The sequence below is a fragment of the Gorilla gorilla genome, chromosome 4 (genome assembly GCF_029281585.2).
Source record: "Gorilla gorilla gorilla isolate KB3781 chromosome 4, NHGRI_mGorGor1-v2.1_pri, whole genome shotgun sequence".
Classification (NCBI taxonomy): Eukaryota; Metazoa; Chordata; class Mammalia; order Primates; family Hominidae; genus Gorilla; species Gorilla gorilla.
Genome location: NC_073228.2, coordinates 57,869,962 through 57,892,413, shown reverse-complemented (window position 1 = coordinate 57,892,413; position 22,452 = coordinate 57,869,962). Strand labels below are relative to the sequence as shown.

The following is a 22,452-nucleotide window of genomic DNA, read 5'->3' as shown; positions in this document are numbered from 1 at the left end:
GCAGCAGTAGCCTCAAATCAAGGGGGGAGGCTGGCCTGTAATTGTTACACTCTGTGATGATTATGAAGTCAGCTCATTGCACCTGCAGACTGCCCAAACTAAAGGTGGGCCACTGCCCCCACAGTTTCTCTCTGCTTCTGGTCAGCTGGGTTGTCCTGCATGGTGACGGGTGTCATCCCGAACAAACCACATGGCATCAGAGGCACTCCATCAAGTGGGAGATGGGGAGGAGGCTGTACTGAAGAAAGAAAACTTCAACATGATGAATGCCCTTGACCAACTGCCAAAACCCTTTCCAAACCCCAAGTCTATGAACCGGATCGTCACTACCAAAGGACTCCCACTAGCCTCAAAGGGCAATTTGGTCAACTTCTTGGAGGATGATACCATCAACCTACTGTAAGACACAAATCTGGTCCCTCCCTCCCTCCCTCCCTTCCTTTTTTTTTTTTTTTTTTTTTTTGACAGGATCTTGCTTTGTCACCCAGGCTGGAGTGCAGTGGTGCAATCTCGGCTCACTGCAGCCTTGAATTCTTGAGCTCAAGTGATCTTCCCACCTCCACCTCCCAAGTAGCTGGGACTATCAACGCTCCACCACCACACCTGGCTAATTTTCATATATATATATATATATATATATATATTTTTTTTTTTTTTTTTTTTTTTTGTAGAAATGGGGTTTCAGCATGTTGCCCAGGCTGGTCTTGAACTTCTGGGCTCAAGCGATCCTCCCGCCTCAGCCTCCCACAGTGTTGGGATTATAGGCTTGAGCCACCATGCCTATAGTTTCTAAGAAAGGCTGGAGCTGGGGGCTGGGCAGAGAGACAAAGAATCTATACTTCCCTGACTTGTCACAACCCAGTTCCTTGACTCCCAGAGAAGAGCGTGTGGGCAGGTTGGATCTATTTATGTATTCCTGAGCCCCAAATCACTTCTTGGAGGCATATGGAGCTCCCACTCCAGGAGGCCTTCTTGGATTAGTCAGTTTGTTGACAGTGCTCCTTATCCTGCCTTGACTGGCTGTGGTCCTCACCATCACCAAACCCCTGACACACCCATGGCTCCTCTTCCTCAACCCTCTCTCTTTGGTACCTTCATCTACCTGACTGCTCCCCAGTAGCCTGCCTTCCTTCGGATTGGGTTTTGCTGTTCCTCCTCACCAAGTCTGGTTTTCCTCTACTTCATTCCACAAAACTCTTTGAGCACCTGCAAGGTGTCTGTCCCAGTGTTTAAGTTCTGGGAACATAGAGCTGGAAAGCACAGTCCCTGCCTTTAAGGAGCTCCCAGTCTGGCATGTGGAGGTCAGGGGTGAAAGGATGGGGATCATGCAATAACGAGAATGATATAGCATGGTCTGGTAAGTGCCAGGACAGGATGCCTTGAGGGACCAGAGGGGCTTAGTATAGCTTGAGACTGGGTGCAGTTGAAGGAGGCTTCTTGGAGGAAGTGACATTTGAGCTGAGTCTCCAAGGAAGGAAAGGAGTTAGCCAGTGAAGGGGTGGTGGTACAGGGTGATGTGGGCTGGGGGCATTACTTGCAGGTCACCCACCACATGGGTGAATGACCTGTGCAGTCACAAATAGCCCTGCACTTACAAGGGGCCTGTGCTTAGTTTAATGCTTTGCTGTTACTATCTTCAAATTCATAATTTTTGAATAAGGGGCTCAAGGTACTTCAATTTGCACTGGGCTCCACAGACTACATAGCTGGTCTTGAGTATGTGAGAGGGATGTGGTGTCCATTCCCCAAAGTGCCCGTAAGCAAGCAGGTATGGCTAAAGTGATGGATGCTCGTAGGAAACTTCATGGTATACTGGGAATCTTGGGCTAGAAGCCCAAACTCAGATCCAAGTTCTGCCACTTAGAGATTTATGGTCTTAGACAAGTTAATTAAGATCGGAGGCCAGATGGGGTAGCCCACGCCTGTAATCCCAGCACTTTGAGAGGCTGAGGCGGATGCATCACTTGAAGTCAGGAGTTTGAGACCAGCCTGGCCAACATGGTGAAACCTCATCTCTACTAAAAATACAAAAATTATACAAAAATTAGCTGGATGTGGTGGCACGCACCTGTTGTCCCAGCTACTCAAGAGGCTGAGGCGGAAGAATCCTTTGAACCTGGGAGGTGGAGGTTGCAGTGAGCCAAGATTTTGCCACTGCACTCCAGCCAGCGGTCTGGGAGACAGAGCAAGGCTCCATAAAAAAAAAAAAAAAAAAAAACAAAAAAAAAAACAGATCAGGGACCCTCAGCCCCTCGTTTGCCAAATGGGGCTAACAGCCATCCAGCAGAGCTGTTGTGAACATCAGGAGGAGGAGATGTTCAGCATGTAGCCAGTGCCTAGCGGCCTTCTGTGCTTGCTTCAGTACCAGCATTTGCAGTAAGTGAATCTGAAATATTAATTCATTAGGACAATCTAAAGCACATATGACATTAATACCCAGACTCTTCAGTCTACAAAAGACCTTGGTGGGGGAATCATTTATTCCAAATGTCCACCAAGCGCTAGCATAGGGGATCTGGGCTAATCAGGATTTCTCAGGAGGAGGCTGATGAGGCTGGAACTTGGGGAGGAAAAACTTGGCCCGTTCATCAACCAAGACGTGGGAGGCTGAATGGGAGTAAGGGATCCACAAACTGTGGATTGTGACCTATTAATGGGTCAAGAAGTCCTTCTAGTTGGTGAAGACCACTATGATAAAAATAAACTGGCCGGGTGCAGTGGCTCACGCCTGTAATCCCAGCACTTTGGAAGGCCAAGGCGGGCAGACCACGAGGTCAAGAGATCGAGACCATCCTGGCCAACATGGTGAAACCCCTTCTCTACTAAAAATACAAAAATTAGCTGAACATGGTGGCCGCACCTGTAGTCCCAGCTACTCGGAAGGCTGAGGCAGGAGAATCACTCTCACCCAGGAGGCGGAGTTTGCAGTGAGCTGAGATCACGCCACTGCACTCCAGCCTGGCTGAGAGAGTGAGACTCCATCTCAAAAATAAATAAATAAATAAATAAAATAAACTATAATAGAATTGGAAATTCCAGAGCCCATTGCACACAGAGTAAGTGTTGGTCTGTGAAATGTTTGTCTTAGTTATAGGTGTATATATGCATGTACTAAGTTGCCATGGAAAGTGTATTTTACTTTGGGTAAAGGTAAAAAAAGATTTGAAAGCCAAACTTTTTGGCTTGGTGTTCTTCATCAGTTAAAAAAATACTGTTTTTTGTTTGGCTGGGGGCAGTGGCTCACGCCTGTAATCCCAGCACTTTGGGAGGCTGAGGCCGGCAAATCATCTGAGGTCAGGAGTTCGAGACCAGCCTAACCAACATGGTAAAACCCCATCTCTACTAAAAATACGAAAATTGGCCAGATGTGGCAGTGTGGGCCTGTAATCCCAGCTACTCGGGAGGCTGAGGCAGGAGAATCGCTTAAGCCAGGGAGGCAGAGGTTGCAGTCAGTCAAAGTCACACCAGTGCACTCCAGCCTGGGCGACAGAGCGAGACTCCAGCTCAAAAAAAAAAAAAAAAGAAAAAAGAGTAAAAACAGAAAAAAGAAATGTTAAGTGGTGGGGATCATGTACAAGGTTTTTCTTTGTAATAGCAAACATCTCGTAACAATACAAATATCCATATAGGCCGGGCACAGTGGCTCATACCTATAATCCAAGCACTTTGGGAGGATCACTTGAGCCCAGGAGTTCGAAATCAGCCTGGGCAACATGGCAAAACCCTGCCTCTACAGAAAAACACAAAAATTAGCTAGACATGGTGATGCGCACCTGTAGTCCCAGCTACTCAGGAGGTGGAGGTGGACGGATGGCTTGAGCCCGGGAGTTTGCGCCACTGCACTCCAGCCTGGGCAGCAGAGGGAGACCCTGTCTCAAAAAACAAAAACAAAAACAAATATCCATGTAATGGAAAATCATAAAACAGTAAAAATGACTGAACCAGGGCTACATGTATCAAGATAGATGAATGTCAACACAAAGTTGAGTGAAAAAAGCAAGTTGCAGATGGGTATGTGCTGAATAATATCTTTTATTTGTACAACATCTACAAACGTGAAAAATAATAGATCTTGCCTAGGGATAACATAAATATGTAAGAAACCTATAAAGACACACATTGAGTAATAAATACACAATTTAAACTTTACTGTACTCGTTACTTTTCGGTCGAAGGATGGGGACTTTGGTGGGAGACAGAAGTGTCCGGGGGGCTTTACCCATAGTGATAAGATTTTATTTCTAAAGCTAGATGAGGAGTAAATGGAGGTTTAATATAATATTCTTGATATTTTTGTATAAGTCTAAAATACTTCATAATTTTAAAAAATTCAGAGTGGAAGAAATAAGTTTTTGAGCATCCACACCAACATGTGTATATTTCTTTTATTTTATTTTTGAGACAGGGTCTCACTCTGTTGCCCAGGCTGGAGTGCAGTGGCAGGATCTCGGCTCACTGCAACCTCCACCTACCGGGCTCAAGCGATCCTCCCACCTCAGCCTTCCAAGTAGCTGGAATTACAGGCAACCGCCACCATGCCCAGCTAATTTTTTGTATTTTTAGTAGAGTCAAGGTTTCGCTATGTTGGCCAGGCTGGTCTTGAACTCCTGACGTCAGGTAATACACCCACCTTGGCCTCCCAAAGTGCTGAGATTACAGGTGTGAGCCACCGCGCCTGGCCCATATATATGTATTTGTATTTCTGTTAATTTTACGTGCTAGATATTAATAGGTATTATTAAATACCACTAAAATGTAAGTAAATATTAGTAATTCCATTAAAATTTAAACAATAGTAAATAAACATTAGTGAAATTGAATGTACTACTTCCATACCCCAGTAGATCTTTGTGGTTATTCCCTGGGGCATTTGCACCCCACTTTGGAGGGAGGACTTGCCATTTTAGCATGTTTTTTAAATTGTGGTTTGCAGAACACTTGCATCAGGATTTTCTAAGGATTTTTTTTTTTTCTTTTTTTTGAGACAGAGTTTCACTCTGTCGCCCAGGCTGGAGTGCAGTGGTGTGATCTCGGCTCACTGCAACTTCCGCCCCCCGGGTTCAAGCAATTCTCCTGCCTCAGCCTACCAAGTAGCTAGGATTACAGGTGCCAGCCACCGCACTCAGCTAATTTTTGTGTTTTTAGTGGAGACAGGGTTTCACCATGTTGGCCAGGCTGGTCTCTAACTCCTGACCTTGAATCTGCCCGCCTCGGCCTCCCAAAGTGCTGGGATTATAGGCGTGAGCCACTGCGCCCAGCCAGGATCTTATTAAAGATGCGGATTCTCTAGTCCCATGCTAACTGGGGACCAGGGACTAAAAGTCTGCATTTTTAGTAAGTGCCCTGGTGAGTCTAATGCAATGCTATAGAGCAATGAGGCTGTTCCAAGCTGTTTGCAAATGGCTGGGGATGCTGGTAAGTCAGGCCCAAGGCCTGCCCTCAGGTGGAACGGGCTGGGGTAGCCTCCTTCATCTGACTCACCTGTCTCCCCTTTTGCTCCAGGAAGCCGCTGCCAGTAGAGGATTCAGACTGCAGCTCTGATGAGACCAGCATCTCTGCCTTCTCATCCACCTTGCTGAACCCCATCAAATTAGCTGTGACCCAGCCCAACAGCAGCTTCTTTGCAGGGATGCTGGAGGGGGAGCTGAACAAACTCAGCTTCTCCCCAGTGGCCAAGAATACAGAAAACGAGGACCTGGCGCTCGGCCCCTGCCCATGCCCATCGAAGTCCCAGATGGCCACGAGGGGCCTGCTGGACCTTGACAACCCTGAGCTGGAGACAGAAACCTCCTCAACGCACTCAGAATCTTCTGTTGTTGTGGACCTGCCGGACACCCCCTTCATCTTTGAGCACACCGTCAACAATTCCACAGCTGTGGTGCGTTTCCCTTGCTCATGCGTTCAGCAGAGGCTTATTGTGCCAGGCACTGAGCTGAGCTCCATGGGTAGTGAGAAGGTGCCTGCCACCTGCATGTCGACCTCAAGTTCACGGTTTAGGAAGGGAGAGGATGTGTCTGTAAAAACTCCAGTGCAAGACAGAAAGGGTTCAGTGCCGTAGGAAAAGTTCAGAGCAAGTGCCACCAGGAATTCAGAGGGAAAGATATTTCCAGATGCGGGAATAAGCTTGGTGGCTTTTGGTAACATCTGAGCTGGGATGTAGAGGTAGCATGTAAACATCTAGAGGTGGAGGAGGGGAGGCATTCCCTGAAGGGGCGGACCCTAGCAAAAGCTCACAGGAAAGTGAGGGAGGAAATCTCAATTTGAACAAGATGGTAGGTGATCTGTAGGAACATGAAAGCGTGAGAAGCCCTGGATGAGGACCTGGGATCAAGTGAGGCTACTCAGAATTGCTGGGCCTCCTCCCTAGAGGGTCTAGGGTGAAGCCTGATAATTTGCATTAGTAACAGATTCCCGGAGGATGCTGTGGCTCCCCGTCCGCGGGCTACACGTCGAACAACACCGTCCTACACTATGGGAAGTGAAGACAGGGGACAGGATGGGGAATGTTAGTCTGGGATCATCTTCCAGAGTCCTCCAGTGTTAGACTACTTTATAGACTTTTCTGTAAGTAATAGGGAACAGCTTTGTAAAAAGCTTCACATCAGATGATGAAAGCAATTCGAGCTGTATCTTGGGAAGATGCCTGGAATTCCACTGTTGGATGGCCCAGAGCAGTGTTTCTCAAAGTGCTCTCCAGATGGACAATGTCAGCATCACTCAGCAAATTGTTAGAAATTTAAATTCTCATCTCCCTCCACCACATTTGGGCCTCCTGAGTCAGAAACTGTTGGGGCGGAGCCCAGCAATCTATCTTTTAATAAGTCCTCCAGGGTATTCTAATGCACACCAAGTTTGACAACCACTGGCCTAGATGGAGGAGAAACCAGACAGGAGGCAGCAGGCCCAGAAATCTGCAGTTATAAAATCTCCCTGAGATGCTTAGCCAGGCTTGGCAACCATTGTAGTACAAAGTGTATGGGCTCTGGAGCTATGGGTTTGAACCCTGGCTGTCACTTAATTGCCGTATGATGATGGACCAGTCACTTGCCCTCTCTGGACCTAGTCGATAAGATGATCTCTAAGGTCCCTCTCAGCTAACAGAGTCTAGACAGAGTCTAGAACCAACCTTTTTGGCACCAGGGACTGGTTTCATGGAAGATAATTTTTCCATGGATCCGGTTGGGGGGATGGTTTCAGGATGAGTCAAGCATATTACATTTATTGTGTACTTTATTTTTATTATTATTACATTGTAATATATAATGAAATAATTATACAACTCACCATAATGTAGAAACTGTGGGAGCCCTGAGCTTGTTTTCCTGCAACGAGAGGGTCCCATTTGGGGGTGATGGGAGACAGTGACAGGTCATCAGGCATTAGATTCTCATAAGGAGCATTCAACTTAGATCCCTCCCATACAATTCACAATAGGGTTCACATGCCTATGAGAATCTAATGCCTCTGCTGATCTGACAGGAGGCAGAGCTGAGCAGCTGCAAATACAGATGAAGCTTCGCTTGCTCGCCCACCAATCTCCTCCTGCTGTGCTATCCAGCTCCTAACAGGCCATGGACTGCTATCAGTTGGTGGCCCAAGGGTTGAGGACCCCTGGTGTATAAGAAATATGGAATGAGGGTGTACCCTAAAGTGGGTGGGGCTGCCCAGGAGAGTAGTACATGCTTCGGGGCAGGGGTTCCACACTCAGTGCTGCAGTACCTTGCACCTTCCATCTGACCTGCCTGGGCCCCAGCAGGAGCAGGGGATGGGCATGGGACGTCCTGACCCCAGTTGGGAGGGTGAGGGGACAGGAAGGACAGGACATATCTGAGGAAGCCTCAGGGCTCTCTCTTCCCCTAGATTTCCTGGACCTACGCCTTGGGCAAGCAGCCGGTCAGTTTCTACCAGCTCCTGTTACAGGAGGTGGCCAAGACACAGGAGAATGAGTTGCCCGAGGCAAAGAATCGTCCATGGATCTTCAACAAGATTTTGGGCACTACTGTCAAGCTGATGGAGCTAAAGCCTAACACGCGTTACTGCCTCAGTGTCCGTGCAGCCAACACAGCTGGGGTGGGGAAGTGGTGCAAGCCCTACAAAGTGAGCCCTGGGAAAAGAGGGGCCTCGGGGGTGGAGAGAAGTCCAAAGCCAGGGAACCAGGGCTTTGGAGGTTGGGAACACCCCTATGCCCACATGACTCATCTGGCTAGCTTTCCTTCTGCCTGGGTCAAGAAGCATCAATTCCAGAACGCATGCTTCTGGGAGGTTTAAGGATTAAGCCACTCTGGGGCCCACTAGGAATGCAAACGAATGTGTTTTTCAACATCACTATAACGTTCCCCTTCCAAAGCCATTGGTTTTTAGACTCTGCAATTCAGTGCCAATGATTGTGAGTAGGCTGGGAAGTCAAGGGCATTGAAAGAAACAGGGAAGACAAGAGGCTAAAGGGGGACGAAGAAGGGAACAGCCTGGGTATGGGTAGGGGTATGGGGGTATAGAGGCCTGAGTACAGACAGCCCTTTGGTTGGAAATATCCCATAATGAGGAGGTACAGGCTTGAGTCATGCATCTTTGCACCTGTCTCCTGCGTCAATGGCTAGGTTGGATAAGGCTGTTTAAGGTCTGAGTTAGCAGACAGAAAAAAAAGGGGTGATAGAGACAGAGAGAGAGCCAGGTTCAGATCTGGGAAGGAACTCTGAAGGGTTTTCTTGTTTCACTTCAGTTTGCAACCCTGGCCACTGACTTCAGCAGCTTTCCTGAGAACTACCCCATCCAGATCACCGTGCGGCGCAAGGAACCCCGGCAAAAGATCGTGTCCATCGGGCCGGAGGAGATGCGGAGGCTGGAGGATCTGGAATACCTATTTCCCTGTTAAGGGGGAGGGCCCCAGGACACCCCTCACCTACTTTCAGCTTCAACCCCGGGCCCTCAGGAACCAGAGCCATGAGACCTACCATACCACCAGCACCATGCGGGCCCGGGGCCTGGCAGAGTGGTATGGGCACCCCACCCCTGGGCTGGGGCCAAGGCTAAATAGGGGCCCCATTCACCTGGAGACATCTCAGGCCAGGCCATGCCAGGCTCAGCCACTGCCTACAGCTGCTAGACTCCCTCCTCCCCCAAATCTGGGCTGGGTCTAGGTCCCTCATTAAAGAACTGCAGGTCACCCAGCACTCTAAAGTCTGCTTTATGCTGCAGACAGCCTCAGATGGGCTGGCTGACACCCACCTCCTAGCTTCCACCAGGACAGAGTCTACATGGGTAGGGAGATAGAAAACAGGCAGCTAGGCAATAGGATGCTGCCATCACCCCTTCCCCAGTGGGGCGGGGTAGGGGAGCAGGGAGACTGGTGCTCTAAGACTAAAAGGCTCTTATACCAGAAAAATACAGAAATAGCTGTCATGGACAGACGTGGTGGCCCATGAACTGTCAAACTAGCTTGCGCTCTGGATGGAGGGATGTGGTACAAAGTGCACAATAAGCTTTGGGGCAGGGCCTGGTTTAATCCCAGCTCTTTCTCTTACTAGATGTGAGGGCATGGGCTAATCATTTCTTATGTTGTTTCCTCATCAAAAGTTTTGGAGCTTGAGAACCTTCCAGGCCTGGTGCAGTCTGAGAGCACAGCAGACAAACAGCTGGCACCAAGGAGCTCAGTGGCTGATAGTTTTGTTCGCTTCTTATGTAGCCTCACTGCAGAGATGTGCAAGGTGGAGGCCAACACCACAGCTAGGTGACGCGCAAAACCCAAAAGCACAGACAAGGGTGGAGGAGGGTAAGAAGGAGCAAGATGCTAGTTCTGAGCAGTTTATACAAGGATGGTTTGGAAATCCAATCTGAGTAGTTCAGACCATGACCCTGCTTAGCATGGGATGCAGGAGAAAGCAGAGGCAGGGTACATTCAGGGCAAGATCTCGGCCTGGGGTCTGAGTCCTGATGGGAATTCCTTTCACTGCTTTAAAGTTCTCGTGGCAAAGAACTATCCTCTGTATCAACCATACCCACTTCTGCTCAGAGCTCATACTGCTGCCTCCCCATCTGAGGGAATCCTCTGGAAGAGCCATCACCTTCCCCGCTCTATCCCAAGGGCCCAGGGCAGTGCTTGGTGCCTGGCGGGACCTCAAGCAGTGTGCTATGCGAAGGCAGAGGCGTCCCCTGGAGCAGGGCTGACCAGCAGAACTCTCTTGATGATGAAAACCTTTCTGTGTGCTGTCCAATACTGGAGGCCTTACCCAGTGCGATGGAGGAACTGCACTTCTATTTCATGCCAGCAGCCACATGTGGCCGGTGCCTACTGCAGTGGACAACAATACAGCCCTAGATTCTCCTTGGCCACTATCACAACTGGCCTCTCTCTTACCGACATGGGGGAAGAGAGGGAAGGCAAGTGCCTGGTCAGTGTGGTTTTGGCGTAGTCCAGTGCAAGGGCTGGGGCTGGACAATCTGATTTAGCACAGTCCTTGATTGAGTCATGGGGATTCTAGGACAAGGAATTAGAACCCAACACACAAAACGTAAGTTATTTATTTGGTCATAGAACCTGGGGTCTGACCCTGTACAGAGCTGACACTAGGGACCCACTCATAGAGCCTGGCTGCCCACCACCCCTGTCTGTACCAGCAAGGTACAGAGTAGCAGACACAGGCCAAGTTCAGTGACAACTTCCTGTGACTTTCGATTTCTGGCTCTGGGGTGTGCCACAGGAGGGGATCTGTGGGAAAACCCCACCCCGGTCTATCGAGGACAGCAGGCCACACGCATTCTCAGGTCCCCACTGGTGGGGAGGGTGTGTGCACTGCCATCTCAGCCTTTGTTCTCTGGCAGGGAAGGCAGCTGGCAGAGGCCGAGTCCAGGTGGGGGTCAGAGAGAACTTCGGGCCGTCTCATCTCCTCCATCTGTGGAGAAGGAAAGGGTGTCAGGATGGGGATTCCACCTTAGGAAAGGGAGGCCGTCATATAATCCCAGTGTCAACGGACGGACGGCCTGTGGTCCACCCTCAGAGTCACCAAGAGCCGGGTGACCGTCCCTGCTCTGCCCACCCAAACTCAGGCTGCCCACTCACTGCCTGCTGCCACCAGGACCTCCACCCAGGGCCTGGCCCTCCGGATGCCCACCAGCAAACAGTCACAATCCCTTATAAGCACACAACACTTTGTCTTCCAGAGTGTTGACCCTCCTATTTTTGATCCTGTCTGTGAAGGTATGATAATTCCCAAGAGACTGATTAACCAAGTTCTCTGTGATTACTCCATGGCAGAACCAGGATTTCAACTCAGGTCTTGCGACTCTGAAGTCCAGTGACAGAAAGACCTGCACGCGCCCTCTAAGAGGTGTCCTGTGGCCTCTGTTGTTCCGGTGGCCCTCCCACTTGCCCACTGACAGAAAGACCTGCACGCGCCCTCTATGAGGTGTCCTGTAGCCTCTGTTGTTCCGGCGGCCCTCCCACTTGCCCACTGACAGAAAGACCTGGACGCGCCCTCTATGAGGTGTCCTGTGGCCTCTGTTGTTCCGGTGGCCCTCCCACTTGTGGCCCTCCCACTTGTGGCCCTCCCACTTGCCCACTGAGAATCTGGCTCCACACGCCTCCTCAAGACAGTCTGAGCACCTGGACGGCCCTGCGGAATTCTATGCCATAAGGGAAAGTGTGCACAGAGGGACCTTAGGGGTAGGAGGGCTGTGCATGCCAACCACCACTTCCCCAACACTCACATCCGGAGGCATTTGTCCTTCCCACCACTTGCCACTCTCTGGCCATCTGGACTCCAGTCAACAGCATATACCTAAAGGGAGGCAGAGGAAGGCAGGTGGGGTGGTGAGAGGGAGACAGCCAGGCTCCAATCCCAGTCCCTCCTTTGCCTGAGGGTTGGCCCTACCTCATCCGCGTGGCCGGGCAGGTCCATGGCCAGCTTCTGGGCCTTCACATCCCACACCTTCAGTGTGCTGTCACTGCTGCCGCTGACCAGGAGCCGACTGTCAGCTGACCACGCAATCTGGTACACAGCAGCCACGTGGCCGCGTAGGGAAGCCAGGTACCTGGTCCAGGAGAAGACGATGACGGATTTTAGTCTGAGTTAGATCTTTCAACACGTCTGAAGGGTCCCCTACGCTCATGGCAGTGGTTCTCAACCTCGGCTGTCTGTTAGAAATACCTGGGAACCTTTACAAATCACACTGCCTGGTCCCCATCCCAGACCATTTTAATCATTACCAGTCATTACAATTTGTAAAACTTCCCCAAATGAGTAGCTTCTAGCATGCCTCTTGTGTGCCCTCCATACCTGCACAACTTTGCATGCCTTAGACTCCAACGTGGCCATCTGCTTAGCCCATCTGCCTGTCATCCCCCCAAACAGCAGGTGCCTGCTGACAGGTGGCATGGAGTAACAGTGGGCCCACTGAACTTTCACGTCAACACAGTCTAGCTGTTTCTCTTTGGACAAACCATCAGGCCTCTCTGAGACTCATTTTCCTTATTTTAAAAAGGAACCCAATTACCTATCTTAAAGGGTTGCTGTGTGAAAACACAGTGACTAACGCAGAGGTCCCCCCTTCCGCCCTAACAAGGTTTCCCTGGCTCTTTTTCTCCCCCTTGCCTGTGCCTTTGCCTCTCCTCTAATCCGATGAACCCCAAGAGCATTGTGCCTCATCACACCAAGGGTTCCCATACTTGAGTGGGCAGCAGAGTCACCTGGTAACTTTGTTAAAATGAAGAATCAGATCCACAAGGTCTGAGTTGGGGCCAGGACTCTGCATTTCTATCAAGCTCCCAGGTGATGCTGATGCCACTGGTCTATGGCCCACACTTTGAGGAGGGCCAAGTAACAATTGTACCACAAGCCTACCTACCACCACTTCACCTTCTCCAGGGCTACAGCCCTACCTCTTCAGCAGCTAGCTCTAAGATCACTTCTCTCCTAAGACATAAACTAGCATTTTTTTTTTTGAGACTCTGTTGCCCAGGCTGGAGTACAGTGGTGTGAACTCGACTCACTGCAACCTTTGCCTCCCAAGTTCAAATGATTCTCCTGCCTCAGCCTCCGGGGTAACTGGGATTATAGGCACATGCCACTACGCCTGGCTAATTTTTGTATTTTTAGTAGAGACAGGGTTTTGCCATGTTGGCCAGGCTGGTCTCGAACTCCTGAACTCAGGTGATCTGCCTGCCTCGGCCTCCCAAAGTCCTGGGATTATGGGCATGAGCCACCACGCCCAGCCTGAACTAGCATTTTTAGTGACCACTTAGTGCGGGTCCTAAACATACTGTCTCATTAAATCCGTGTAACTAGGCTGGGCATGGTGGCTCACACCTGTAATCCCAGCACTTTGGAGGCCGAGGCAGTTGGATCACTTGAGCTCAGGAGTTCAAGACCAGCCTGGCCAACATGGTGAAACCCCGTCTCAACTACAAATACAAAAATTAGCCAGGCACGGTGGCGGAGGCCTGTAATCCCAGCTACCTGGGAGGCTGAGGCAGGAGAATCACTTGAACCCAGGAAGCAGAGGTTGTAATGAGCCAAGATCGTGCCGCTGCACTCGAGCCACTTGAACACCAGGTGACAGAGTGAAAGGCATCTCTAAAAACAAACAAACAAACAAACACCTTGTAACAAAGCTGAGAGGTAGGAGGTCTGCATATTACCAAAGAGGAAACAGTGGCTTAGAAAATCCAAACACCTGCCAAGGCCACACAGCTAGTAAGTGGCAGTGCCAAGCCCCTCCCACCATTCACTCCTTACAGAGGAGCAGTACCCACCCCTACTCACTTGCCCGTCCTGCCATCCCACAGCTTGATGGACTTGTCGAAGGAGGCACTAGCCACGATGCGGGAGTCAGGAGAGAAGAGCACCTGGTTGATGAGAGCTTGGTGTCCTGTCATCCGAGTGAGAGGCTTTTTGTCCTCTGCTGGGGACCACAGGAATAAAGTGAAGTCATCGGAGCCAGACACCAGCCTCTCTGGACCCTGGCCCTAGGGGAGGCAGAAAGCACACTGTGTTGGGTGTGGTCTCAGAAAGAAGGAGGAGGGCCCGACTTTGGCAGCAAGCATACACCCTGATTACTCAATGCCAGGGACAGAGAGAGGCCAGCACTAGGAGCAATGAGGACTGGGTTGGCCACTCACTCGCATGTGACCCCAGGCAAGTCACTTCATCCAAAAGGAAAAAGAAACTCTACATGCATGTAGAAAAAAATTTTAAGATACATAATTACAGAAAAAGGCACAAAATAATGTGTTAAAAGAAGGATTTTATGTATGTATGCATGTGTGTGTGTGCTTATACATATATACCGTATATAGACACGTGTCTGTATATTAAATCTCTGGAAGGTGATTCAGGATACTGGTGGCACTGGATGCTACAATAGAGACGGGAGACTCCGCGATCTACCTTTTGTATTTTTTGAACGTGAATGTGTAAACAATCTTAAACAACAAATTAAAGTAAAAAAGAAGCATGTTGGAAATGTAATAAATAGACAAGCAAATAAACTAAACAAAAAACGAAATAAAATGATCTCTAGCACATTAGTATTTTAGGATTGCAAACTAGGATTATGAAGAACAACTTTTTGGAATAGGTACATTCTGAGCTGGGTCTAGAAGGGAGAAGGGTCTGAGAGGGTTTTAGTGATTGGCTAAGGACTGGTACAGAGCTAGGGGTGCATGTGGCTGGCACATACTCACCCGCACGAGGTTGTATCGGCTCAGAGCCCTCTCCTTCAACTCCTGCACTGTGACCAGGTACCGGAGGGGAGAAAAGGAGATGAGGAAGAAGGCCAATAAGAAAATCCAACACAAAGAGCAAACACTCCCCATTAAGCTAGAGAACTGGCTCCTTCCCAATCAGCCCCCGCTCTTCCTTCTCCCAATCACTCACAGGATCCTTGGAGGTCTTGGGGATTAACTGAGGCCTCAGCAGGTTCAAAGGCCCCAGTGCGCAGGGCATAGTCAGTGCTGAGGGCCATGGTGTTCACCCAGTGGCCGTGGCCTTGCAGAGTCCGGCACAGCACACCCTACGGGAGAGCGAGTCAGGTCAGACACACACACTCCTCCCCACGCCTGGGCGATTAGCCCCAGGAGACGGGTGGTACAAGACTAAGAATCATCATCACTCATGCATTGTGATCTTAATCAAACCACCCCTCTGGGGTCAAGTCTCTCCCCACTTGTAAAATGGAGTCCAGATCATGAAAATGTTTCATGGAAGAGGAGTTAGGGATGTCAGAGTAAACGGCTCCAGTCCAATACATTTGGGATATGGTAGATCTGATAAAGCCCAACAGCTGTCCTACAGGAGGAATTTCCAGAATGTGACGATCTCGTGGGGACTCTGCAATCTCCACTATTGTGCAGCACCAACCACAGAACTCCTCATTCCCAAAACACCTCCCTAGACCAGGGCTCCCAGCACACATCTGGGAAACACTGGACTCGCTGATGTCAAGGTCATTCTGAGTGCCAGCATCTTGTGACTTGCGATTTTCTGGACTGGTTTCTGAACCCTCCCAGCACTTACGTCATGAGCTCTCCAGACTTTGATGGTGCGGTCCTGGGAGGCAGAGTAGAGAAGCCCGTCCCCTCCCCACCGGAGAGAGGTGACTGACTGGGTGTGCCCGGTGAGGATGCGCTCACAGCGGCCTGCAGTTGTGTCCCAGATCCGCACACTGCCATCCTTTGAGCTGCTGGCCACATAGCGGCACTCAGGGTTCCTGGAGAGAAGGGAGATGTGACCTCATCTGTGACCTGGCAACATCTGTCTGCCCATGGCACCTCCCCATTCCCAACTTAAAGGCCATGGACAATCTTTTGGCAGCTTTTCTGACACCAAGACCCGGCTGCACTGCAAGATGACTGCAACCAGCAGACCCTGTGATGAGAGCCTCTCCCAAGCAGCAATGCAGGTCTGCCCGAGACCCTTCTCCCATGCCTGCCAAGCCATCACGGTCATTCAGGCTGCCCATCTTGTCCCCTCACGTAAAACTTCTATGCATTGGGCAGGGAAAGGGGATGGCTTTGATCCCCTGGCTCATTTGTCCCAGCTCCGTCAGTGTCACTTACACATGGAGGGGCTCCCAGCTCAGGCCTGTGATCCACTTGCTGTGGCCAGCGAGGGTCCTGCCCACCTGCTTCCCTGTGCTTGGGTCCCAGAGGAGAATCTGAAGGACAGAAGCTCACTGAATAATTCTCCCCAACAGGTCTCTGGCTCCACCAAAATCCCTGCCTACCACTTCCCACCCAACCCTCCCCGAAGACTCCTGAACCTGATTCTGAACTGTCCCCTAGGAAGGCCCCCTTGAGTCTCTGCCTAGTTACCCTGAGAACTACCTACCTGGCCATTCTTGCAGCCTGAGGCCAGCTTCTTGCCATCTGGAGACCAGGATATACTAAGGACCCAGTGTCTGTGTCCTAAGAAAGCAGAGGAGGGAGAAATAAGGGACTACATCTGTCTTTATCCCAAGTGCCCAGCAGTGCCTGTCAGGTGCCAGGTACTCCTTAACCATTTGAATAAATGAATGATTGAACAAAAGGAGCGATGAGGCTTTCTGGGGATGGATAGAACGCACCCCAAGTGTTAGAGCTTTGCATCTTGCTGCATGGATAACACCATCACTCTCTAATGATTCCTTATGTGACACATGCTATGAAGTGTTTTTGTACATGCCATCCCTTGTTATTTCTCACAAGAGCTCTAAGCTATGGAGCAAAGCAAGAATTATCATCCCCATTTTCCAGATGAGAAAATTGAAGCTTAGAAAGGGAACATGCCCTACACACACAAGGTCACTTAACTAATCTGTGGTATAGCAGTGGTTCTTCAAGTGTGGTTGTCAGAGCAGCAGCATCAGCATCTCCTGGGAACTTGTTAGAAATGCAGATTCCCAGGCCCTACCCCAGGCCCAATAGAACTAAACCTCTGGGGGTGGGACCCAGCAATCTGTATTTTTTTCTCTCTTCTCTTCTCTTTTCTCTCTCTCTCTTTCTTTCATGGAGTCACACTCCGTCACCCAGGCTGGAGAGTAGTGGTGCCATCTCGGCTCACTGCAACCTCCGCCTCCTAGATTCGAGCAATTCTTCTGCCTCAGCCTCCCGAGTGGCTGGGATTACAAGCACACGCCACCATGTAGTTTTAGTAGAGATGGGGTTTCACTGTGTTGGCGAGGCTGGTCTCAAACTCCTGACCTCAAGTGATCTGCCTGCCTTGGCCTCCCGAAGCGCTAGGATTACAGGTATGGGCCACCACGCCTGGCCAGCAATCTGCATTTTAACAAGCCCCTGAGGCGGGGCAATTCTGATTTGTGCTCAAGTTTGAAAACCACTGTGGCAGAGGCAGGATTTAAACCAGGTTCTCCTTGCTAGCAGTCAGTCAGCCTCTCGCCATGTCCCATATTGACTCCTTGGTGCAGTTTCTGCTTGTGTCTAAGTGGCTGGCTGGGCTCAAGGACATGGTCTCTACCTAGGAACAGACAGCCGCCAACTGGATATTAAGGGGTTGTAATCTGCAAAGTGAGACCCTCATCTCTATGAAAACAAAGAACGAGCCAGGTGTGATGGCAAGTGCCTGTCGTCCCAGCTACTCTGGAGGCTGAAGTAGGGGGACTGCTTGAGCCCAGGAGTTCAAGGCTTGAGTCCAGGAGTTCAAGTGAGCTGTGACTGCACCACTGTACTCCATCCTGGTCAACAGAGCAAGACCTTGTCTCAAAAAAAAAGAAGACCCCCTAAATGGCTAATTGCATACTGACCCTTGCATGTGAAATGTGGTGTCTCTGTGCTGAGATCCCAGAAGCGCACGGTGGTGTCTCCAGAGCCACTGGCCAGGTACCTGGGGAAGAAGAGAGGATGCTTGACACTGCACATGTGCATTTCTGCCACCTATTCAATCACTTTCTGTGAATAGAATATGGAACTGGACTCTTTCCTCGCCCCTGGAAGGGAGAAAGACAATACTGATGCTGTCCTCTGGGAGAATACATCAGGAGGCCATTTCTTTCCTCTCCACAGCTATAACCAGCTTTTGAAGCTTCTCATTACCTTTCTAAGTTTGAGAGAAGCAAATAATCCCAGTTTCACAGATGAAAAATTAACTCGGAAAGGTTAAGTGATTTATATAAGTCACACAGCTCAGATCTTGAAAAATCAAGTCTAGGAAAGGTTTGTCCAAGGCAGGGGTCCTTAAGCAGCCTTTGGGGACCATGCCCTACTGAGGAAGTCCCTTAATTGCAAGCTGAGTCCAGAGCTTGGGTCTATGGTAGGCAGCCCTGAGGCCCCATCAATTATAACTCTGGGAGACCCTCCCCAAACCAGGCAAAGACTGCACCCCCACATACCCCCTCCATGAGTCTGCAGCTGTCCTTACTTTCCCGTGGGGCTGAAGGCCACAGAAATGACTGCCTCACTGTGACCCTCCAAGGAGCTGGTGCAGCGAGTCACGGCCCGGACTCTGAAGATAGCCTGTGGCTGGTAGATGATGTCTAGGACCTTCTCTGTCTCCACTGCCTGGGACTCCAACGTCTTCCCCAGTGAGGAGACGATCTCAGCATCGTGGACAAAGAAAGCCAGTGGCAGGGGATCCTCCTGAAGGACAATGGTAAAGGACAAACCCGCATCAATGGATGTGCAGGGGCACCCTCTGCCAGGGATGCTCCCCACTGAGCTGTGGGAGGTGAAGCTTCTTCTTTTCAGCCATCGTGCTAGGGATACCCCCATCATTGCCCATTGAGCAAGACCTTTTATTTATTTATTTATTTATTTTTGAGACAAGAGTCTCGCTCTGTCACCCAGGCTGGAGTGCAGTGGAGCAATCTCCGCTCACTGCAACCTCCGCATCCTGGGTTCAAGAGATTCTCCTGCCTCAGCCTCCCGAGTAGCTGGGATTACAGGCACCCATCACCACGCCTGGCTAAGTTTTATATTTTTAGTAGATACGGGGTTTCGCCACATTGGCCAGGCTGGTCTCAAGCTCCTGACCTCAGGTGATCCACCTGCCTCGGCCTCCCAAAGTGCTGGGATTACAGGCGTGAGCCACTGTGCCCAGCCTAGCAAGACCTTTTAAGTCACTGAACAGCAGTTGTAGGACACTTACACAGCACTTGGAAATTCTTTTTTCTTTTTTTTTGAGATGGAGTCTCGTTCTGTTACTCAGGCTGGAGTGCAGTGGTGAGATCTCAGCTCACTGCAACCTCTGCCTCCTGGGTTCAAGCAATTCTCCTGCTTCAGCCTCCCGAGGAGCTGGGACTACAGGCGCCTGCCACCACGCCTGGCTAATTTTTGTATTTTCAGTAGAGACTGTTTTCGCCATATTGGCTAAGCTGGTCTCGAACTCCTGACCTCTAGTGATCTGCCCACCTCAGCCTCCCAAAGTACTGGGATTACAGGCATAAGCCACTGCACCCGGCCTGAAATTCTTTATCTGCATCTCATAACAACCCTGGGAAGTAGATACTAATATTCCCACTGACAGTTTTCAAAAGCAGAGGCTCAGAACAACTAAGTAATTAGTTCAATGTCCTATTGCCAATGATTAATTCAGGTTCTTTAGGTCCAAGATAGGATTAGCATATAGCATTATGCAGTGTTTCCCAAACTACCACACCACACCATATTTGTGTAAAAAGCTCCCAAAACGCCTGTTAAAAAATGTAGACTTTCTGCTTCATCCCAGAGTTTGGTTTAGTAAGGCTGGGATGGGGTCCAGGAACTGCAATTTTAAGGACCTCCCCTGTCCCCAGGGCAGCTCTTCAGTAAACACACTGGCTTAAAGGTTAAAAGCAAAGGCCGGGTGCAGTGGCTCACGCCAGTAATCCCCAGCACTTTGGAGGCCAAGGCGGGCGGATCACGAGGTCAAGAGATCGAGACCACCCTGGCCAACGTGGTGAAACCCAGTTCCCACTAAAAATAACAAAAATTAGCTGGGTGTGGTGGCGCGCGCCTGTAGTCCCAGCTACTCGGGAGGCTGAGGCAGGAGAATCGCTTGAACCTGGGAGGCAGAGATTGCAGTGAGCAGAGCTCACGCCACTACACTCCAGCTTGCCAGCCTGGCGACAAAGTGAGACTCCGTCTCAAAAAAAAAAAAAAAAGGTAAATAAATAAATAAAAGCATGGGTATTCGGATAGTTTTGGGTTCCAATTCCAAATCTGCTACCTACTACATAGCATCGTGCAAAATATTGAGTCCCTCCGGGCCACGCTGTAAAATGGGGATATTAACGTGTCCCAGACTGGGGGACTGTGACAAAGAATCAATGAAATACAGCATCCGGTGCGTTCAAAGCTAGGCCCCTCTCCGCAGGTGGACCCCTTTGGTTGGCGTGTAAAGCGCTATGCCACTAATTCCATCTCTGACATAGGTGGGAACTCACGCCAGGTGGGTCACCACAGTCCGTTAGCGGGGGACCATGAACCGCAGACCCTCGGTAATATGATTCCCCCACCGCAACCGCCCGGGGGTGGAGATGCGAGGCCGCCCTGGCCAGCCACTTACCTGGGCCAGTAGCGCGTTGCACACGAGCTGCAGCCTGTCCGGGGTGATGTCCACGGGCACGTCGAACGGGGAACCCAGCAGCTGCCCGCCCTCATCCTGGAACTGCACTAGCAACCGCTGCACATCGCGCGCCACCGCCTCGTCCTGCGCGAGCAAGTGGGGCGGGAGTCAGTCTGGTCGCCCGCCCAGAAGGGCCCCACTTCGCCTCTCTCAGGCCTCAGCGACCCGGGCCCTAGCGCCCCGCGGCGACGCCCCCCGCCCCCATCCACGCACACCCACCGCCACTGCCGCCGCCATCCTGCGTCCCCACGTGGAGGAGAAAGAGCCCGGCAGACAGAGCGCCGTCTCCGTGGTCGGGCGGGGTCGCCGCCGGCCACATCGCCCTCTGCTGTTGGGAAGGAGAAGCGTCCCGCTGCGCACGGCCTCAGGGATTAGAAATGGGCTTACCTGGTGCTCCTCCCGCCCCTCAACAGCCTTCACATTTATTTTTCGCCAGGGTCTTAGAGGACACAGTAAACTTTTGAATCTTCACAACAGGGATTCTTGCCCCATTTTAATTTAATTTCATTTTGAGACAGAGTTTCACTCCGTCGCCCAGACTGGAGGGCAGTGGTGCCACCACGGCTCACTGCAGTCTCGAACTTTCTGGCTCAGCGATCCTCCCACCTCAGCCTCCAGAGTAGCCTGGACTACAGGCACATGACACCCTGCCCGGTTATTTTTTTCTCATTTTTTGTAGAGACGAGGTCTCACTATGTTGCCCAGGCTGGTCTCAAACTCCTGAACTCAAGCAGCAACTCCCCCACTCCCCAGCCTCAGTGTCCCAAAGTGCTGGGATTACAGGTGTGAGCCACCACGCCTAGCCTAGAAATTAGTATCCTTTTAAAAGATGGATCAAGTCAAGGCTGGGCGTGGTGGCTCACACCTGTAATCCCAGCGCTTTGGAAGGCCCAGGCGAGCAGATCACTTGAGTCCAGGAGTTCGAGACCAGCCTGGCCAACATGGTGAAACCAGGTCTCTACTAAAAATACAAAAAAATTAACCAGGCGTGGTGGCATGCGCCTGTGGTCATAGCTACTGGAGAGGCTGAGGTGGTAGATTCTCTTGAACCTGGGAGGCAGAGGTTGCAGTGAGCCGAGCTCTCACCACTGCATTCCAGCCTGGATGACAGAGCAAGACTCTGTCTCAATAAATAAATAAATAAATAAATAAATAAATAAATAAATAAATAAATAAATAAAATGGATCAACTCAATAATACTCGAGTACAAAAGCAAATCATTTCTACAATCATCAATACTGTAAAGCAATAATAGTGATAATGACATCAACAAGTCAGGAATTGTTCTAAGTGCTTTCCCACATAACTCATTTAATTCTTACAACCCTTTTCTCCCCATATTACTGAGGAACTGAAGCAGACAGCAATGAACTTGAGCTCTCGTGCCTGAAACGAAGGATCTCCCTTGCCAACTCTCCTCTCTCTCCCTCCACTGCTCAGGCAGTCTCAAGCTCTGCCAAGTCATCCTCATGAACACAGCTTGAATCTGCTCTCCCCATCTCCACTGCCTCACTCTGGTCAGAGTCACCATCATCACCTGCCTGGACCGCTACAACAGCCTCCCGATGAGCCCCCCGTTTCCATTCCTGCCTCTTTCTACCCATTCTCCACGATGCAGCCAGGGTTATCTTTTCAGACCAAAAATCTGGCCTGTTGCTCTTCACCCTCAAACCCTGCGACGGCTCCCTTACATGCAGGAAAAAAAGAACACTCCTTTTAATGGTCCATTCAGCCTTGCTACGTCCAGCCACCCCTCTCTTTAGGTTAAATCTTGCTGGCTTTTTCTGAGTTCTTACAAGGCATGGCTCTTCCTGCATCAGTGATTTTGCCCATGCAGTTTTTTCTGTCTGGAACTGTTATGGAGTGAATTGTGCCCTTCCCCTAATTCAAGCTTGTCCAACCCCTGGGCCACAGGCTGCA

At 50.4% G+C, this 22,452-nt stretch overlaps 2 protein-coding genes across 4 annotated transcripts; one reads left to right on the top strand and one right to left on the bottom strand.

Moving 5' to 3' along the window:
- The first annotated feature begins 93 nt into the window (after positions 1-93).
- Positions 94-9,163, top strand: FNDC8 (fibronectin type III domain containing 8). The gene is made up of 4 exons (XM_004041922.5): positions 94-399; positions 5,503-5,878; positions 7,861-8,097; positions 8,720-9,163. Exons 1-4 carry the CDS (start codon positions 191-193, stop codon positions 8,870-8,872), a joined length of 975 nt encoding a protein of 324 aa, XP_004041970.1. The 5' UTR covers positions 94-190; the 3' UTR covers positions 8,873-9,163.
- A 1,337-nt stretch (positions 9,164-10,500) lies between these two features.
- On the bottom strand, positions 10,501-20,849 carry NLE1 (notchless homolog 1). 3 transcript variants are annotated; one of them, XM_055388469.2, is made up of 14 exons: positions 20,751-20,815; positions 20,472-20,615; positions 18,348-18,565; positions 17,734-17,813; positions 16,323-16,399; positions 16,052-16,149; positions 15,510-15,702; positions 14,871-15,006; positions 14,678-14,724; positions 13,758-13,960; positions 13,452-13,568; positions 11,868-12,027; positions 11,704-11,774; positions 10,501-10,889 (listed from the first exon to the last, which is right to left on the bottom strand). In XM_055388469.2, exons 1-14 carry the CDS (start codon positions 20,766-20,768, stop codon positions 10,877-10,879), a joined length of 1,575 nt encoding a protein of 524 aa, XP_055244444.2. In that variant the 5' UTR covers positions 20,769-20,815; the 3' UTR covers positions 10,501-10,876. The 3 variants fall into 3 exon arrangements, with proteins under 3 accessions (XP_055244444.2, XP_055244445.2, XP_063562603.1); XM_055388470.2 differs by lacking the exon at positions 13,452-13,568 and having other exon boundaries at positions 20,751-20,849; XM_063706533.1 differs by lacking the exons at positions 13,452-13,568; positions 16,052-16,149; positions 20,472-20,615; positions 20,751-20,815 and having other exon boundaries at positions 18,348-18,391.
- Between the last annotated feature and the right edge of the window lie 1,603 nt (positions 20,850-22,452).

Bases quoted from the DNA above. Each gene is read 5' to 3' on its own strand.
- NLE1 (XM_055388469.2), bottom strand. The intron at 16,400-17,733 runs GTCAGTATGCAA...CTGCTTTCTTAG, and splicing joins ACCACATTTCACATGCAAGG to GACACAGACACTGGGTCCTT. The intron at 16,150-16,322 runs GTAGGTAGTTCT...TCTGTCCTTCAG, and splicing joins CAGGCTGCAAGAATGGCCAG to ATTCTCCTCTGGGACCCAAG.
- FNDC8 (XM_004041922.5), top strand. From the start codon at position 191: ATGGCATCAGAGGCACTCCATCAAGTGGGAGATGGGGAGGAGGCTGTA. The intron at 400-5,502 runs GTAAGACACAAA...CTTTTGCTCCAG, and splicing joins GATGATACCATCAACCTACT to GAAGCCGCTGCCAGTAGAGG. The intron at 5,879-7,860 runs GTGCGTTTCCCT...CTCTTCCCCTAG, and splicing joins TCAACAATTCCACAGCTGTG to ATTTCCTGGACCTACGCCTT.